General features: G+C 46.3%; 1 protein-coding gene across 1 annotated transcript in view; it reads left to right on the top strand.

Annotated features, from left to right (window-relative positions):
* Positions 1–18,162, top strand: part of LOC311138078 (nuclear receptor coactivator 3-like) — a 38,415-nt gene extending 20,253 nt beyond the window's left edge. The window contains exons 3-22 of the mRNA XM_084172735.1: positions 2,403–2,507; positions 2,761–2,921; positions 4,165–4,265; positions 4,464–4,638; positions 4,742–4,930; positions 6,688–6,774; positions 8,672–8,815; positions 9,032–9,179; positions 9,364–11,035; positions 11,139–11,265; positions 11,428–11,661; positions 11,854–12,087; positions 12,221–12,338; positions 12,545–12,716; positions 12,838–13,188; positions 13,338–13,439; positions 15,075–15,303; positions 15,559–15,748; positions 15,850–16,039; positions 16,174–18,162. Coding sequence (XP_084028861.1) covers positions 2,422–2,507; positions 2,761–2,921; positions 4,165–4,265; positions 4,464–4,638; positions 4,742–4,930; positions 6,688–6,774; positions 8,672–8,815; positions 9,032–9,179; positions 9,364–11,035; positions 11,139–11,265; positions 11,428–11,661; positions 11,854–12,087; positions 12,221–12,338; positions 12,545–12,716; positions 12,838–13,188; positions 13,338–13,439; positions 15,075–15,303; positions 15,559–15,748; positions 15,850–16,039; positions 16,174–16,185 — 4,722 coding nt within the window. The 5' untranslated portion in view covers positions 2,403–2,421 and the 3' untranslated portion in view covers positions 16,186–18,162. The remainder of the gene's footprint in view (positions 1–2,402; positions 2,508–2,760; positions 2,922–4,164; positions 4,266–4,463; positions 4,639–4,741; positions 4,931–6,687; positions 6,775–8,671; positions 8,816–9,031; positions 9,180–9,363; positions 11,036–11,138; positions 11,266–11,427; positions 11,662–11,853; positions 12,088–12,220; positions 12,339–12,544; positions 12,717–12,837; positions 13,189–13,337; positions 13,440–15,074; positions 15,304–15,558; positions 15,749–15,849; positions 16,040–16,173) is intronic.
* The last annotated feature ends 315 nt before the right edge of the window (positions 18,163–18,477 follow it).

The raw sequence follows: 18,477 nt of genomic DNA, 5'->3' as shown, positions 1-18,477 counted from the left end.
TTCCCCCTATATACTGTATACATTCAAGGTATATAGTCTGCCTTTTTCTTTCAGTACCGACAAGTGGCACTCTGCTCTAGGGTGTGAGGGAAGGAGGGGGGAAGAAAAAGAGAGGGAAAGACTGATTTTAGAGAGGGATGGTGAAAAGGAGAGCATGCAGTGGAGACATGACTAGGAGTGTCTGAGAGGTGGTGCTCTACAGGAGACTAGGAGTGTTTCTCAAAATGCATACTACCGTGCTCCGAGCACACAAATTGGAGAACGGGAGGGTCTGAGTACGAGTCCAAATCAAAGTATGCGAAACGGAGCACACTTCTCAAATGCATACTCCGTTTGTACATATTTTGAAGAATGCATCGATGCAAGCTTCAACAGAAAGTATGCACAGAAGTATGATGCAAACACGTAAAAAATTACGCAACATTTCTTGAAATCAATGGCGGCCATTATTTGAGCTGAAGCGAGAGAAAATAAACTCAGACTTCGGAATGAAATGTTGCCGAGTCACATCACATACTGTGTGCTGCCTGACTACAATAATTTAGCTTGTTACGTTAATAAATACATGCTGGGTAATTTGGGCATTGTTACCTGCCTACAATACCCACTGTAGTGTGTGTGTGTGTGTGTGTGTGTGTGTGTGTGTGGGTCGTAAGTCAATAGAGCTAACAGGCTAGCAACTACTGTTAGCCAGATATAGCCACAAATAATTTAACTAGCTACCCACAAAGAATTGACATCTGCCATAACATTAGTTTTAGGTCATTTTTGTGATCTGGTTAGGGTTAGCTAGATTATTATGATTCACATATATCGTATCTAGCTGATAGTTATGAAGTAAAACGTTTGCTTTGTGTATCTTGTTCCGTCTCTATTGAGAGTGTGGAGCACGGTAGTATTTATATTGAGAAACCCCCTAGGAGTGTCAGAGGTGGTGCTCTACACGTCCAAGCCTGCAGTTTTGGACTGAGGTTGCATAACGACTCTCATCCGTTCTGCAGTTTTCCACTGAGGAATGATGAGCTCATGGCAGTCTGTGTGTGTACGATTGTGAGAAAGCCAGTGTATGTCCGTGTGTGCCAGTGTGCTAGCCTGCCCATTTCAGTGGTGTGTGTGTGTGTGTGTGTGTGCGTCGTATCCTACCCCTCAAGTGCTGGAACAATGAACTTGAATGTTTTTACTTTGTGGGGTGGGAAAGGGAAAGAGCAGTGACCTTAGTGGCTGTCTTCCTCTGGTTTCCTCTGGTGTGAACCCTGAGAGGGTCAAGGCCCGACCAGGGGAGGAAAACAAGGGCAGAGTCTACGAAGAAGGGAACAGCGGATGTAGAGGGGGTCTGTAGTGACGCCTCTAGCACTGAGATGCAGTGCCTTAGACCGCTGCGCCACTATTGTTTTCTATGTGCTTGTCCCTGTGCTGTGCTGGGGTTTATTGACTACTGTGCTACACTGCTGTACTGCTAGAGTAGGAGTAGGAGGGGTAGAGCAGGCAGCAGCAGGCTGAACGCAGGATGACCCATTTCTCCAGAGGCTCTAAATCACTACGTCATCATCAGTCTCTCCTCACACTGGAACAGATGAGATTTTCCTATCAAATGCTATGAAGGGAGACTCGTGTAGCTACTAGCTAACTCCAGCTTACTGTCTGAATCTCCTTTGCTGTTTTTCTTTTTTAATTGAAATATTAACAGAGGGATTATGGTAGTTGTTAGTTTATGGAATAATAGTAGTAATGGACAAACCTCTTGGACAAGGTGCACTAAGAAGAGACCTTCTCTAACGCAGTGGGGGGGCGCGAGGGGTCGGCGGGGAGAACTCAGTCCGGCTTTCAACTTAATCTTCAAAGTTGTAATAGTAGAATGCACAAGGTGCAATTTCGAAATTGGGTAGTGCATCATCAGTTTTCATCTTGTCATGTCAGTCATTGCATACCTTAGCTATTTATAACTTGTCCGAAATGTCCAGATCAACTAGCCCGTTTTTTAGCTAGGTTTTTTGCCCATAGATTTTGTTGTGATGTTTGAGTCACTCAAATGTCACATGAATACACATTAGACATGGCAAAATGTAGAGAATTGCAAGAAAATTAGCATTAAAACTGCAATATTCTCTGGGCTTCATGACAAAATGTGTAGAATTGCAGGAAATGAGCTTTAAAACCTGCACAAAAATGTTTCTGCAAATGAGGGGTGTGAACAGTTTTAGTGTCATGAACAGTGCATGTGCCCATAGAAATAGATGTGGCGAGCACGGGATGTTCCCCAATGCTGGAAGGGGGGCCTGAGTAAAAAAAGTCTGGGAACCCCTGCTCTAATGCATAAATCAGAGAAGAATGAAGTACAATAAGCTAAGTCCGTGTCTGCCTCTCAGATGTGTGTTTACAGTGCATCTGTCTTGTCTCCCCAGGTGCTGATATGCGCTGAGGATGAGTGGAGTGGCAGACAACTCACTGGAGCCCATGTGCTCCGAACGGAAACGCAAGATCTCCACCTGTGATACACCAGGCCTTGGGCGAGTCACTGTTGGGAGCTGTGCCTCTGTCTGCATCTCCTTCCTTTCTGTCTATCTTTGTGTGTGTGTGACTGACTGTGCCTGTCTTTCAGTGTGTTTATAAGCAAAGTGTTTTCTTTCCTCCCTAGCCTCTGTGAAATGCCCCTTTCCTTGGCTTCAATATCTGTTTTTCATTCCCGAAGATTTCTGGTCGTTATGGAGAGAGATGTGTGGTTGTCATGGTGACATATTTGACCCCCCCCCCACCCTGCAGGTGTGACAAGCGTAGGAGGGAGCAGGAGAGTAAATACATAGAGGAACTGGCCGAGCTGATCTCTGCCAACCTCAGCAACATGGACAGCTTCAACGTGAAGCCAGACAAATGTGCCATCCTCAAGGAAACCGTCCGGCAGATCAGGCAAATCAAAGAGCAAGGTACCAGCTCCCTAATGCTCTCATTCACTGATCCTCTTAATATCAGCATGTTTTGGATTTTAACTTAACAAAAAAAGGAGGTAGACGGAGGAGAACATGGTTTGTCATTCATGAATCATTGGTGTAGTATTTGCTCAGTGCATGGTTTTATGGTTAGGATGCCCGTGTCAAACTGGGCTGTAGAGACTGTCAGTGATGAAGCTGTTAGGTGGTGGCTGCCTGGCCTGGCCTCTGTGTTTGTGTTTGGGGGAAATTAACACCAGTAATTGAGTTGTGATGGCTCAAGGCCATGGTGCTCCAGGCTCATGTGTCTGTTTGCACTGGAGTGGCAGGCCCAGCCTGAGAGACGGATGGGACTAGAGAGCAGGGTGTGTGGGAGGGGAGGTCTCTCAAGACAGGGGAGGTGAGGGATTCCAGCACCATAAATCACTCGCCCCCCTCCCTTCCCCTTTGCGGATCTGAAGTGGTTGGATCGGTGTAAGCAGTATGGTATTAGCACCACCTAGCCTTCTGGTAGGTTATGTGCAGCTTATACCTATGAAGTCCACTCGGATTAGACCAGTGAGGAAGGTGAAGCGAGAAGGAAGGAAAGTTATTGGATTAGAATCCACCCCAGGGCCACAGCTGGCTGCTGCTGCTTGGAGCTTTGTACAGCCAGGTTGCCATAGTTACAGGAAGTGAATGATGAAGGCCCTCCTTCTCTTGTTTTCTCACAGTTACCTTTCAACCACCTATCTATCTCTTGCCTTCTTTTTCTCCAATTCCTTTACTCCTCATGTCTGTCTAATTTAGTCCTACTGTTTCCACTCTTCCCTCACATTAGTGTTAGCCTTGTGGAACTCTACATAAAGAAAACTAGAAGCAATTTTTATTCAATCTCTCCCTTCCAAGTGAATCTCCCTCGGAATCAGAATATGTTGAACACGGAACTATATCATGATTGAAAATCTAATGGTCTTTTTAGAAGTGTATAAACATTGTTAAGGCTTCCTCCTGGTGGCGGACAGTGTCATTTTGCAGTGACAAGTGGTTGACTGGATAACTGGTGTCTCTCTTTCTGTATGCTAATTTTGGGCTCCTGTAAAACTGTTTTGCAGTTATGTTTCTGATTTCTCCTCACAATTCCACAATGGATATTAAGTTGCTTGTTGAGAGTGTTATGTCCTGCAATATGTGTTGCACTATAATAACTGGATTGACCTTATCTACTGTGAAGTGACTGTGGGTCCTTGTCCCTCTGCAGGGAAGAGTTCGTGCAGCGATGACGATGTCCAGAAGGCAGATGTGTCCTCCACCGGTCAAGGGGTCATTGACAAGGACCATCTGGGACCGCTGCTGCTACAGGTTAGCCTGGGGACAGGGTGGGGGTCAAAGGGCAGTGGAATTATGTTCACCTCCTTATGTTGAATCGGTGACATACAAGACCGTGAACAGCTCTTGTATGTACAGGGGTGCAGCTGGTCACAAACATTAGTATTGATAGTTATTGACACAAACAATTCAATTATCCTCCCCCTGTTCCTCCCTCCTCCTCTGGCTCAGGCCCTGGATGGGTTTCTGTTTGTGGTGAACCGGGAGGGCAGCATAGTGTTTGTGTCTGACAACGTGACCCAGTACCTGCAGTACAAACAGGAGGAGCTCATCAACACCACTGTCTACAACATCCTCCATGAGGATGACAGGGAGGAGCTGCACAAGAACCTGCCCAAGAACAACGGTGCGAGACACACTTTTTTTATTTATTTAGGGATACTGCAGAACGGCATTAAAGTAATTCTTACAGCATAATAGTAATTATTGTGTCCCCTTGTCTCATCCAGCTCCCAATGGTGGGTCATGGGGAGGAGAGGCACTGCGGCAGAAGAGCCACACCTTTAACTGCCGTATGCTGGTGAAGGACGGTCACGGACAGAACCATGGGCAGTCTGAGGGTCCCAACAGGCAGCGCTACGAGACCATGCAGTGCTTCGCCCTGACCCAGCCCCGTGCCATGATGGAGGAAGGAGAAGGTAGGGGGCTAGGGGCAGGGCAGGACATCCTCAATCATGTGTAACAGTTAGATGTGTCTTTTCTATTTATGATGCAGACCTGTACTCCTCACATTGACTTTCTGTAAATGTATTATGGGAACTGGGACAGAAGTGTTGTAGAGCCTGATATACACTACCGGTCAAAGGTTTTAGAACACCTACTCATTCAAGGGTTTTTCTTTATTTTTACTATTTTCTACATTGTAGAATAATAGTGAATACATCAAAACGATTAAATAACACATATGGAATTATGTAGTAACCAAACAAGTGTTAAACAAATCAAAATACATTTTATATTTGAGATTCTTCAAATAGCCACCCTTTGCCTTGATGACCGCTTTGCACACTCTTGGCATTCTCTCAACCAGCTTCATGAGGTAGTCACCTGGAATGCATTTCAATTAACAGGTGTGCCTTCTTAAAAGTTAATTTGTGGAATTTCTTTCCTCCTTAATGCGTTTGAGCCAATCAGTTGTGTTGTGACAAGGTAGGGGGGGGTATACAGAAGATAGCCCTATTTGGTAAAAGACCAAGTCCATGTTATAACAAGAACAGCTCAAGTAAGCAAAGAGAAACGACAGTCCATCATTACTTTAAGACATGAAGGTCAGTCAATACGTAAAAACCATCAAGCGCTATGATGAAACTGGCTCTCATGAGGACCGCCACAGGAATGGAAGACCCAGAGTTACCTCTGCTGCAGAGGATAAGTGCATTAGAGTTACCAGCCTCAGAAATTGCAGCCCAAATAAATGCTTCACAAGTTCAAGTAACAGACACATCTCAACATCAACTGTTCAGATGAGACTGTGTGAATCAGGCCTTCATGGTCGAATTGCTGCAAAGAAACCACTACTAAAGGACACCAATAATAAGAAGAGACTTGCTTGGGCCAAGAAACAAGAGCAATGGACATTAGACCGGTGGAAATGTGTCCTTTTGGTCTGGAGTCAAAATTTGAGATTTGTGGTTCCAACCGCCTTGTCTTTGTGAGACGCGGTGTGTGTGAACGGATGATCTCCACATGTGTATTTCCCACCGTAAAGAATGGAGGAGGTGTTATGGTGTGGGGGTGCTTTGCTGGTGACACTGTCTATGATTTATTTAGAATTCAAGGCACACTTAATCAGCATGGCTACCACAGCATTCTGCAGCGATACGCCATCCCATCTGGTTTGGGCTTAGTGGGACTATCATCTGTTTTTCAACAGGACAATGACCCAACACACCTCCAGGCTGTGTAAGGGCTATTTTACCAAGAAGGAGAGTGATGGAGTGCTGCATCAGATGACCTGGCCTCCACAATCCCCCGACCTCAACCAAATTGAGATGGTTTGGGATGAGTCGGACCGCAGAGAGAAGGAAAAGCAGCCAACAAGTGCTCAGCATATGTGGGAACTCCTTCAAGACTGTTGGAAAAGCATTCCAGGTGAAGCTGGTTGAGAGAATGCCCCAAGTGTGCAAAGCTGTCATCAAGGCAAAGGGTGGCTATTTGAAGAATATAAAATATATTTTGATTTAACACTTTTTTTTGGTTACTACATGATTCCATATGTGTTATTTAATAGTTTTGATGTCTTCACTATTATCCTACAATGTAGAAAATAGTAAAAATAAAGAAAAACCCTTGAATGAGTAGGGATTCTAAAACTTTTGACCGGTAGTGTAGGTTAATTTAGAGAATGATTGTGTATACTGACTGGGCTGTGTCCACTGTGGCTGTGTATGTCCAGACCTGCAGTCGTGTATGATCTGTGTGGCCCGTCGCGTCAATGCAATTGAGAGGAGCGAGAGGTTCAGCACCCGCCATGAGCTCTCAGGTGAGATGACTTTAAACAAACTACATTCACATGTTCATTTTCTATTCAAATGCTTGTTCCATTCGTTCAATCTGAGTAACATAACAGTCTCAAACTGTTGAGATTGTCTATTGAGCTGCATAATTTTAGGACTATACAGTTTAGAACATGAATTTGAGTCAGGGACACATACAGTTGAAGTCGGAAGTTTACATACACCTTAGCCAAATACATTTAAACTCAGTTTTTCACAATTCCTGACATTTAATCCTAGTAAAAATGTCCTGTCTTAGGTCAGTTAGGATCACCCCTTTATTGTAAGAATGTGAAATGTCAGAATAATAGTAGAGAGAATGATTTATTTCAGCTTTTATTTCTTTCATCACATTCCCAGTGGATCAGGTAGTTTACATACACTCAATTAGTATTTGGCAGCATTGCCTTTAAATTTTTTAACTTGGGTCAAACGTTTCGGGTAGTCTTCCACAAGCTTCCCACAATAAGTTGGGTGAATTTTGGCCCATTCCTCCTGACAGAGCTGGTGTAACTGAGTCAGATTTGTAGGCCTCCTTGGTCGCAAACGCTTGTTCAGTTCTGCACACACATGTTCTGTAGGACTGTGGTCAGGGCTTTGTGATGGCCACTCCAATACCTTGACTTTGTTGTCCTTAAGCCATTTTGCCACAACTTTGGAAGTATGCTTGAGGTTATTGTCCATTTGGAAGATCCATTTGCAACCAAGCATTAACTTCCTGACTGATGTCTTGAGATGTTGCTTCAATATATCCACATAATTTTCCTTCCTCATGATGCCATCTATTTTGTGAAGTGCACCAGTCCCTCCTGCAGCAAAGCACCCCCACAGCATGATGCTGCCTCCCCCATGCTTCACGGTTGGGATGGTGTTCTTCGGCTTGCAAGCACCCCCTTTTTCCTCCAAACATAACGATGGTCATTATGGCCAAACAGTTCTATTTTTGTTTCATCAGACCAGAGGACATTTCTCCAAAAAGTATGATCTTTGTCCCCATGTGCAATTGCAAACCGTAGTCTGGCTTTTTTTATGGCGGTTTTGGAGCAGTGGCTTCTTCCTTGCTGAGCGGCCTTTCAGGTTATGTCGATATAGGACTCGTTTTACTGTGGATATAGATACTTTTGTACCTTTTTCCTCCAGTATCATCACAAGGTCCTTTGCTGTTGTTCTGGGATTGATTTGCACTTTTTGCACCAAAGTACGCTAATCTCTAGGAGACAGAACGTGTCTCCTTCCTGAGTGGTATGACGGCTGCGTGGTCCCATGGTGTTTATATTTGCGTACTATTGTTTGTACAGATGAAAGTGGTACCTTCAGGCGTTTGGAAATTCCTCTCAAGGATGAACCAGACTTGTGGAGGTCTACCATTTATTTTCTGCGGTGTTGGCTGATTTCTTTTGATTTTCCCATGATGTCAAGCAAAGAGGCACTGAGTTTGAAGGTAGGCCTTGAAATACATCCACAGGTACACCTCCAATTGACTCAAATGATGTCAATTGGCCTATCAGAAGCTTCTAAAGCCATGACATAATTTTCTGGAATTTTCCAAGCTGTTTAAAGGCACAGTCAACTTAGTGTATGTAAACTTCTGACCCACTGGAATTGTGATACAGTGAATTATAAGTGAAATAATCTGTCTGTAAACAAACAATTGTTGGAAAAAATACTTTTGTCATGCACAAAGTAGATGTCCTAACCGACTTGCCAAAACTATAGTTTGTTAACAAGACATTTGTGGAGTGGTTGAAAAACAAGTTTTAATGACTCCAACCTAAGTGTATGTAAACTTCCGACTTCAACTGTGTAGAGAGAGTCAAAATTAAATAAGAATACAGTTGCCATGTATGTGACCCATGCCCTGTGTGTGGTTGTGTTGTCTGATAGGAAAACTGATAGAGATCGAACAGCAGAGTTCTCTCCACACCACCATGCATCCAGGCTGGGAGGACCTGGTGAGGCGCTGCATGCAGATGTTCCTCCATCACAGTGAGGGCCAGCCCTGGTCCTTTAAACGCCACTACCAGGAGGGTACGTCTCTCTCTGCTAAACTCTTCTGGCTCCATGCTCCCTGCAATATAATCATCTTCTCACCAATGTCTCACCTTGATACTGAGCTATAAATGCACAAGTACAAAGCATCTCTGCTCCTAATTTATAACAAAGGCTACTATTAGGTGATAAGCATGTTGGTTGGTCAGTCTCATTGTCTCTGTCTTCATGGTTTTCTCCCTCTCTCCTCTCCAGCCTTTCTGCATGGCCGTGCCGAGACGCCATCTTACCGGTTCTCTCTCTCCGACGGCACCCCGGTCACTGCTCAGACCAGGAGCGAACTGTGTCGTAACCACGCCTCCAATGAGCCACCCACCTTCCTTTCTACCCACCTGCTACAGAGGTTAGTCTGTCAGCTTGGAGTGCTCAGAGCCATGGCATCACCATCACCCACTCAGTGTAGGATTTGACTGTTTTCTATGTCCAGTTGTAGTAGATCAGATTTAGGTTTTTACTGTATAGTAGATACAATAAGTACAGTATAGTGTTTTCCACTCCTCACCCCTCATTCTCCTTCTCTCTGTCAGGGAGCAGAATGGCTACCAAACCAACCATGGGGGTGTGATGAGGCCACAGGGCATGGGCCTCACCAATCCCAACACCCAGATGAACATGGCTCCTGGAGGGGGCATGGGTGTCATGAACAGGGGTTACGGCATGGGGGCAGAGCAGGGGCACATGGGTCAGAGAGGCGGCCCCCCGTATGCAGCGGGCAACAGGATGAACTCCATGAATCAGACTAATCAGACTAACGCGATGCACCAGATGAATCAAATGAACCCTTCGATGCATCAAATGAACCCTTCGATGCATCAAATGAACTCTTCGATGCATCAAATGAACTCTTCGATGCATCAAATGAACTCTCAAATGAATTCAATGCACCCATTGAACAATATGAGTCCGACGAATTCCATTAATCAAACAAACTCCATTCATCCAATGAACTCTCAGATGAATTCAATGAACCAGATGAATTCTATGAGTCAGATTAACCAGATAAATCGAATGAACCAGAGTCGTCAGATGAGCCTCCCTGGAATGCATCAGCAGCATCAACATCCTCAGCAGCAGCAGGCCCCGTTCCATGGTGCTGGGTACGGAATGGGGGCCATGACTAGCCCCCCCCAGGGCAGTCCAGGTATGAATGCCTCCCAGCAGAACATCATGGGCTCCCCTAGAGTAAGGGGGAGCCCCAAAATGTGTGCTAGCCCCTTCTCTCCAGGAGGTATGCACTCTCCCATGAGCTCGAGTCACCCAGGGGGGTCAGGAGGGAGCACCGGTTTCTCCAGCAGCTCCCTAAATGCCCTCCAGGCCATCAGTGAGGGGGTGGGCACCTCTCTACCAGCACTCACCTCTCCCCCCGCACACAAGCCTGACAGCTCCCCAAGCATCAACTCCACCCAGCAGGGACAGAGCCAGGGGCAGGGCGGGCTCTGTAAACCAGGCATTTTAGACTCCAACAGCCCGGGTAGCTCACTGGCCAGTGGAGGGGAGCAGCAGCAACACACCCCCACTACAGAGGGGACCACAGACATCCAGGCCAACAGGGAGGGCCCAGCCTGGGGAGAAGCCAACCGACGGGGCCCTGACAACAAGGGGGGCCATAAGAAGCTCCTGCAGCTCCTCACCTCCCCTACAGAGGAGCTGGTGCCCCCTAATCCCCAGGCCGGCCCTGGCACCACCCCCATGGGCTCTGAGGCCAAGGAGAGCATGGGGGGTATGATCAGCCCCTCCTCCACGGGCGTGTCCTCCACTGCTGCAGTGGGACAGCAAGGCCTAGGAGCAGGGGCTGCAGCAGCACACTTTGCCAACCAGTCCCTGCAGGAGAAGCACAAGATCCTCCACAAGCTGCTGCAGAATGGGAACACCCCAGATGAGGTGGCCCGCATCACAGCTGAGGCCACGGGGAAGGTCACAGATGGTGGTGGTCCAGAGGCTGGGCCAGGAGGCCCAGGACTGGGACCAGGGCCGAGGAGGGCTGAGATGAAGCAAGAGCAGCAAAGCCCCAAGAAGGAGAAGACCCACGCCCTCCTCCACTACCTCCTCAACAAGGACGACTCCAAAGGGCAAGGGGTGATGTCAAGGGGTGATGTCAAGCCAAAGCTGGATGAGTTAGAGGGGAGGGGAGCCTCAGGGGTCACAACCTCTGAACCCAACCCCATGGTGGGGAAGGTCAAGACTGAACCACCTGATGAGGTAGGGTGGGACATTGTGCCTACGGTTAATTAATTTTATATTATTTATTCAGCAAAGAGCAGCTTGTTAACTAACAGTAACATTTGTTTGTTTTCCTTCCCAGTTGGAAACCCTGGAGACAATTCTTGGAGGCTGCAGGAACTCCAGCTCCAGGTTTTATCCCAAACCAGACTCCAGAGCAGGAAAAGAAGTGGGAAACCAGCAGGGAAATGGCCCAGAAAGTTTGCATGGTAAACTAGCATGAGTGGATGCTAATTAGAATTCTGAATAGATCATTCCAGAAGTGCTAATATGTTGTCCATTTAAAATAACTATTATGCAGCAAACCATACATCCTTACTATATGTAGAGGGTTTGTCCTTGGCCTGTACTGACCCTTCTGTCTGTTCCAGATGGGGAGAGAGGAGCCATGATGTCTGCCCAGCGTGGGCCCCTCCAGAGGGCTCTGTCAGTGGAAGCTCGGCCCCTGGGTGGTGGTGGAGGCCTGGCAGGGAGGAGGAACGTCCCCTGCCCCACCCTCATCAAATTGGAGAACATGGAGGCCCCCATTCGGCCAGGCATGACCATCGGTTTTCCAGGACCTGGAGGCATGGGTGTGTGTCCACCACGGGCCGGTGCCGCCACAAGTAACTTACTCACTTACTTTGGGGTTGGGTTGATTTGGTTTCAGCACATGGATTTTGCCCCTTTCCCTCTCAATCTAGTGACCTTTCTTGCCTCTCCTTATTACACTCCAATGACAGCACTGCTGTTTAGTACTACAGTTAGATGTATTTAGTTCATGGATCATAACCGCACTATTTATGTGTGTTCCCTAGGAGGTATGAACAGGGCTATGGGGATGCCACAGCGGCCCTCCATGGCAGGGCAAGGTGACTGGGGGATGACCAGGTCCAGTGGCAGTCCTGTGGGGGCACCAGGACACCCCTCGATTGGCCGGCCAGGGATGGACTTCAACTCCAAGGGCATGATGGGAGGCCCCTTGGTCAACCGGTCCAATAGTTTACCTGGCAACACCAGGTCTATGCTGCAGCAGCAACTCATGGAAATTGGTATGTAGTGTGTGTGGGCGGGGTGAGTGAATATTAAATGTAGTTTGGTTGAGTATTTATGACCAACTGTATGCGTGTTCTTCATGTTTGTGTATGTATGATTGGTTCATGCTGAATTCTACTTTCTCTGTAGGTTCCAGTGAGGTGAATATGGGGATGAGTCCCTTCAGTGGGCAGGGTCCTCCACCTCAGTCCCCCTCCTGGCCTGACAGTGCCATGGGAATGGACAGACCACCCACTAACACAAATAGGTGAATAACCTTCTTAATCATAAACACACACATTTATACACACTCACTGTCTCCCTCATTCAGTTCCCCCCGCCCCATCTGTTCGCTCTGTCTCCTATTAACCCAAACATCATTAGCATCATTAGGTCTGGAGTGCATTGGCTCCTCTGTATACAGTACAACTGGTGCATGTACTGTACTAATCCCCCTTCCTTGTTGTGTACCAGGCGTCAGTTTGGGAACCCCCTGGATGAGCTCCTGGTTCCGCCCTCCACCAGCCAGGGGCAGAATGATGAGCTGGCGCTGCTGGACCAGCTGGACTCTCTGCTCAACAACACTGATGTTATTGCCCTGGAGGAGATTGACCGGGCCCTGGGCATCCCCGACCTCGTAGGACAGGTACCTTATGAGGACATCCAGATAACATGGAGCTGAGTCTTCTATTTACAGTCCCTATAAAACCATGTGATAAGAATCACACTGTTATATTGACCATGTCTAACCTCTCTCTCCCTCCCAGACTCATGGTCCAGAGCAGCAGCCAGGTCCGGGGCAGAGGCCCCCATCAGAGCCTTTCCCTGGCCCAGGACCGGACACCTCCATGGGGATAGAGCAGAAGCCCATGTATGGCCAGGGGTACCCAGGACCCCCCTCCATGGGCATGCAGTCAGTCTATGGGGGTAACCCCATGCAGGGCCAGTCCCCTGCTGGTTTCAACCCCGTGATGAACCAGATGGCGGGCCAGGCAGGCTCAGGGGGCTTCCCTGGCATGGGGGGGATGGGTCACCCCCGCGCCAACATGAGACCCCGCATGATGAGCGCCATCAAGCCCCTTAGAGAGCAGCTGGTGCAGAGGTTACAGGGCCAGCAGGTACGAGCATAAGACACACATCACTTCAAAGTTGCAGAAGAGGCTACATTTGATTGTGATGTCTAGATGTAGAGGCACATATGAAAGCAGGCAGGTGGATCACCTATATGGATGGCAAATGTGACTAACTTTATTCTCTCCCTCTGTAGTTCATGAACCAGACCCGTCAGGGCATGGGCATCAAGATGGAGAATACCCCTACAGGAAACCCTGCGATGCGGCCTGTGATGCAGCCCAGTATGGGGAGTCAGGTAGGTAGTCATACCCCTTTTTTTTCCTTCTTTTTTTACCTTTATTTAACCAGGTAAGCCAGTTGAGAACAAGTTCTCATTTTCACCTGCGACCTGGCCAAGATAAAGCAAAGCAGTGCGATTAAAAACAACAACACAGAGTTACATATGGGGTAAAACAAAACATAAAGTCAAAAATACAACAGAAAATATATATACAGTGTGTGCAAATGTAGCAAGTTATGGAGGTAAGGCAATAAATAGGCTATAGTGCAAAATAATTACAATTAGTATTAACACTGGAATGATAGATGTGCAAGAGATGATGTGCAAATAGAGATACTGGGGTGCAAATGAGCAAAATAAATAACAATATAGGGATGAGGTAGTTGGGCGGGCTAATTTCAGATGGGCTGTGTACAGGTGCAGTGATCGGTAAGGGCTTTGGAGACAAAACGGATGGCACTGTGATAGACTACATCCAATTTGCTGAGTAGAGTGTTGGAGGCTATTTTGTAAATGACATCGCCGAAGTCAAGGATCGGTAGGATAGTCAGTTTTACGAGGGCATGTTTGGCAGCATGAGTGAAGGAGGCTTTGTTGCGAAATAGGAAACCGATTATAAATTTAACTTTGGATTGGAGATTCTTAATGTGAGTCTGGAAGGAGAGTTTACAGTCTAACCAGACACCTAGGTATTTGTAGTTGTCCACATACTCTAGGTCAGACCCGTCGAGAGTAGTGATTCTAGTCGGGTGGGTGGGTGCAAGCAGCATTCGGTTGAAGAGCATGCATTTAGTTTTACTAGTGTTTAAGAGCAGTTGGAGGCTACTGAAGGAGTGTTGTATGGCATTGAAGCTCGTTTGGAGGTTTGTTAACACAGTGTCCAATGAAGGGCCAGATGTATACAAAATGGTGTCATCTGCGTAGAGGTGGATCTGAGAGTCACCAGCAGCAAGAGCGACATCATTGATATACACGGAGAAAAGAGTCGGCCCAAGAATTGAACCCTGTGGCACCCCCATAGAGACTGCCATAGGTCCAGACAACAGGCCCTCCGATTTGACACATTGAACTCTATCTGAGAAGTAGTTGGTGAACCAGGCGAGGCAGTCATTTGAGAAACCAAGGCTATTTAGTCTGCCAATAAGAATTCGGTGGTTGACAGAGTCAAAAGCCTTGGCCAGGTCGATGAAGACTTCTGCACAGTACTGTCTATTATCGATCACGGTTAAAATATCGTTTAGGACCTTGAGCGTGGCTGAAGTGCACCCATGACCAGCTCGGAAACCGGATTGTATAGCGGAGAAGGTACGGTGGGATTCGAAATGGTCGGTGATCTGTTTGTTAACTTGGCTTTCAAAAACTTTTGAAAGGCAGGGCAGGATGGATATAGGTCTGTAACTGTTTGGATCTAGAGTGTCACCCCCTTTGAAGAGGGGGATGACCGCGGCAGGTTTCCAATCTCTGGGGATCTCAGACGTTACGAAAGAGAGGTTGAACAGGCTAGTAATAGGGGTTGCGACTCCCACGTCATGTTCCATAAAATCAACATCTGGTAGGGCAGACCACCTCACACACACACTGATTAAACCCATCCTGTTGCCATGTAGTACTTGCAGTCGTATCAGTGTTTTCCCCTGTCTGCTTGGTTAGCCTGGCTTCCTGAATGCTCAGATGATGGCTCAGCGCAGCAGAGAGATGATGACACTACAGATGAGGAGACAGAGGATGATGATGCTAATGCAGCAGCAGCAACAGGCTGCAACAGGAGGCTTCAGCCCCCCACCTAACATCACAGCCTCTGTAGGCATGGACAACCCAATGGCAGGACCCCCCATGAACCAGCCAGGACAGCAGCAGTTCAACTACGGCGGAAACTATGGTGAGCTATCTGACCCAGATACATTTCCATTTATTTACTAGCCTTGATGCATCTCCTCCATTGACTATTCTCTAAAATAGAAGGCTCTATACTCCGGTCCCAACTCCCTTTCCCATTCATAACCTTCTGACCAGGAGTTCTTCCATCCATAGGGGTTGTAATGTTAACTGTCCTCTCTTTCTTACTGCTATTTCTAACGCATTATTACAAGTATGCATTGTTAATTCTAAGACCTGTCTCTGGCTGTGCTTACAGGAATGAGCCAGCAGGGGGAACCCTCGTTTGTAGGAGCAGGCAGCAGCCCGCCCAGCAACATGATGCCAGGTCGCGTGGGAGGGCCTCAGAATCCCATGATGCAACACCACCCCCAGGGTGGCCCCATGTACCAGTCAGCAGACATGAAAGGCTGGCCACAGGGTGGACAGGGTGGAATTCCACGGAACAAGTATGTCTGATACGCTGATTATAATGGCCAAAAAAAAAACATTACTTCCTGTTCTATCTCGATCTTCTCTACTCTGTTCTTTATACCCCTCTGTGTTTCAGCTCGTACCCCCAGCAGCAGTTCACCCAGCAGGGGAACCCAGGCCAGTTTGGGGGGCCCATGATGATGAATGGCTCCATGGGCGGGCCAGGCCCGGTCAGTGGTGCTGGTGGAGCACAGATGGGCCAGATGCAGGGGCAAATGGGCATGAACTCCATGGGAATGGGCCGAATGCCAATGGGACCTGAACAGGTAGATAGTTTGTCATTTGTTAATTTAAAAAAATAGTTATAAAAGTGTAATAACTTCCAGGTAGTGATTTGATAGCTCAGCCTGAACAGTGTGGATTTATTGTAACATCTGTCCATCCATTTTGTCATTTACAGAAATATTGCTGAAAACGTATGTAATCTTTAGGAGCCCTCCCCAGGAGGACAGCAAAGACTGCAGTGCCCCACCTTTGTGGCTGCAGTGTGGGTGGGAGAAGGGATGTCTAGGGGTCACCGGACACAGCCCCAAGATCTTCTCCCTCCGCTGTTCTCTGGCTTGCGTGTGGAGGACACTCATAAGCCACAGTGAAAACAAACCGACTACACAGTGAGAGACTCTGGAATAAAGACACACCTCATATCTAATGCAGCCTCCCTTTGTAGGCTTGCCTCTCTCTGGCTGGAGTGTGTGGGACTTAGTTCAAGAAGAGGCCCTGCTTTTTCTTCTTTTGACCTGTGGGAGTGTGATCGACGTCCTGTCTGCTACACCAGAGGAGGCCGCATCGTGTGTGCAGGGAAACATAATCTATTTGAAACAGGATGGGATACGGTACAACTAGCTATGGCTGCACTTTATCAGAGGGCTTCTATGTAAAAGGATTGTTGCAATATTTCTTAGTCATTACAGCCTTACTAGAGATTCAATGCATTCACAGCATTGATTTTATTTTCCTTTTATCCTTTGGATATGCGCCTCTATTTTGTATTTAATTTTTTTTATATAAATTTGGGGAGCTGTAAGCACAGGTTATTTCTATATTATGCAGATTCAAGCAATACAACTTTCCTCTATGCTTTAGATGGAAACTGAGCGTCATAAACTCATAAATAAACGGTACTGCAGTATTAATGGCATTTCTTCTATGTGAATATGAATTGTAAATATGCTACGAAAGTATCTTACATGCTTTTTATAGATTACTTTTTTTGCACAGAGTATGAGACTTGGTCAAATGTGTGTATTTTGTGTATATTTGTCTTCAAGGTCAATACCGTTTTAGTTTGCAGTTTATTTGAACGTTTTGGACTGATGAGTGAGCGTGTGTGGGTTTCCCACTTTCCACTTTGTCATTTCCACATGTCCTCTAAACATGTTTCTTCTAAGTGATAACAGCCATGGGTTTCTTCTAAGTGATAACAGCCATGGGTTTCTTCTAAGTGATAACAGCCATGTGTTTCTTTTTAGAAGCACTTTTATTTTGATGTGGTGTGTTGACAGTTTGGAGCTTTTGAAATGATGAAACTGTTTGAGGGAAACAAACACCGGATTGCAGTGAATGAAGAAAGGACCGTCTCTTAAATGAGCAGAGATGTCTAGCAAGCTGCTGTGTTGGAGTGTGTGTATGAATGTTATAGAAAAAGATGGGGTGGCGTTATTGACAAGGGACTGTTCGTAAAGTAGTTCTTCCTTTCTTTCCTTGCTCTCGCTAGTGTTTTTTATTTCCTAATTTCCTTTGACTCTTACTCTTGACTCCAAGAAATCTACCTTAAACCTTGCGCAATCCAAAGATATTTTTCCAGTTCTTTGTATAGTTTTTGACAGTGTACATTTTCATCTATGTGTTGTATATGCAGACAGTAACTGGGTACATATCGTCATATCATGAATTTATAAAATGCATATTATGATTTTGTACTGATAGCATAGGGCAATGAGTACTGTTGTTCAGAAGCCAGTGGGTAGCTAGCAGTAATGTGTGGATGGGTGATTCAGTGACTGGCGACGCTCTTTGCAGTGAAATGCAACAGAATGAAAGGCATATGTTTTTTCCGAAAGTAACATTCGGTTTTGTCCTGTTTTTAATTACTTCATGAAATTACCTATGTAGAAATTCATTGAAGTCAAAAACAAAGGATCTATTCACCTGGGTATGCTAACTTTTGTAGTTTTCCTTTGTTTTACAGGATGTATATTCCAACAGTTTTTGTCTCGATGTTGATAGGGCCATGCTATCCTGGATCCTTGGGACATCTCTACCCCCATTGAAGTTGAAATTTTAAATGGTTGGATAAGGGTTATGGTTAGTGACGTCCCAAGGAACCCGGCCAGCTAGCACTAACTGATGTTGATATTGATGTAAATACAAATTTCTATTTAAACACTCATGGCTCCAACATTTTGTCTTTTGTCCACAATTTATTAATCAAGAGGAATTTAGGGTTGTCTAATGAGGCATGGCTCATCTCTGGATCTTGAGACGGACACCAATAACTTTCATAGGGTGGAGTGAGCTGGAAAAGACTGCCAAGAACCGAGTGTGATGGAGATTCATCTTAAATGGCCTACTGCTCTACCAATGGATCTATGAGCCTATGTAAGTAATGCCTCATTTAGGCTGCGTTTAGACAGGCAGCCCAATTCTGATATTTTTTTCACTAATTGTGTTGGTTTCATGAGCCGAAATAAAAGATCCCAGAAAT

The sequence above is a fragment of the Coregonus lavaretus genome, assembly GCF_964263955.1.
Source record: "Coregonus lavaretus genome assembly, chromosome: 12".
NCBI classification, from domain to species: Eukaryota; Metazoa; Chordata; class Actinopteri; order Salmoniformes; family Salmonidae; genus Coregonus; species Coregonus lavaretus.
Note: the sequence above shows the minus strand (reverse complement) of the source record. Positions and strands in the feature narration are given on the sequence as shown.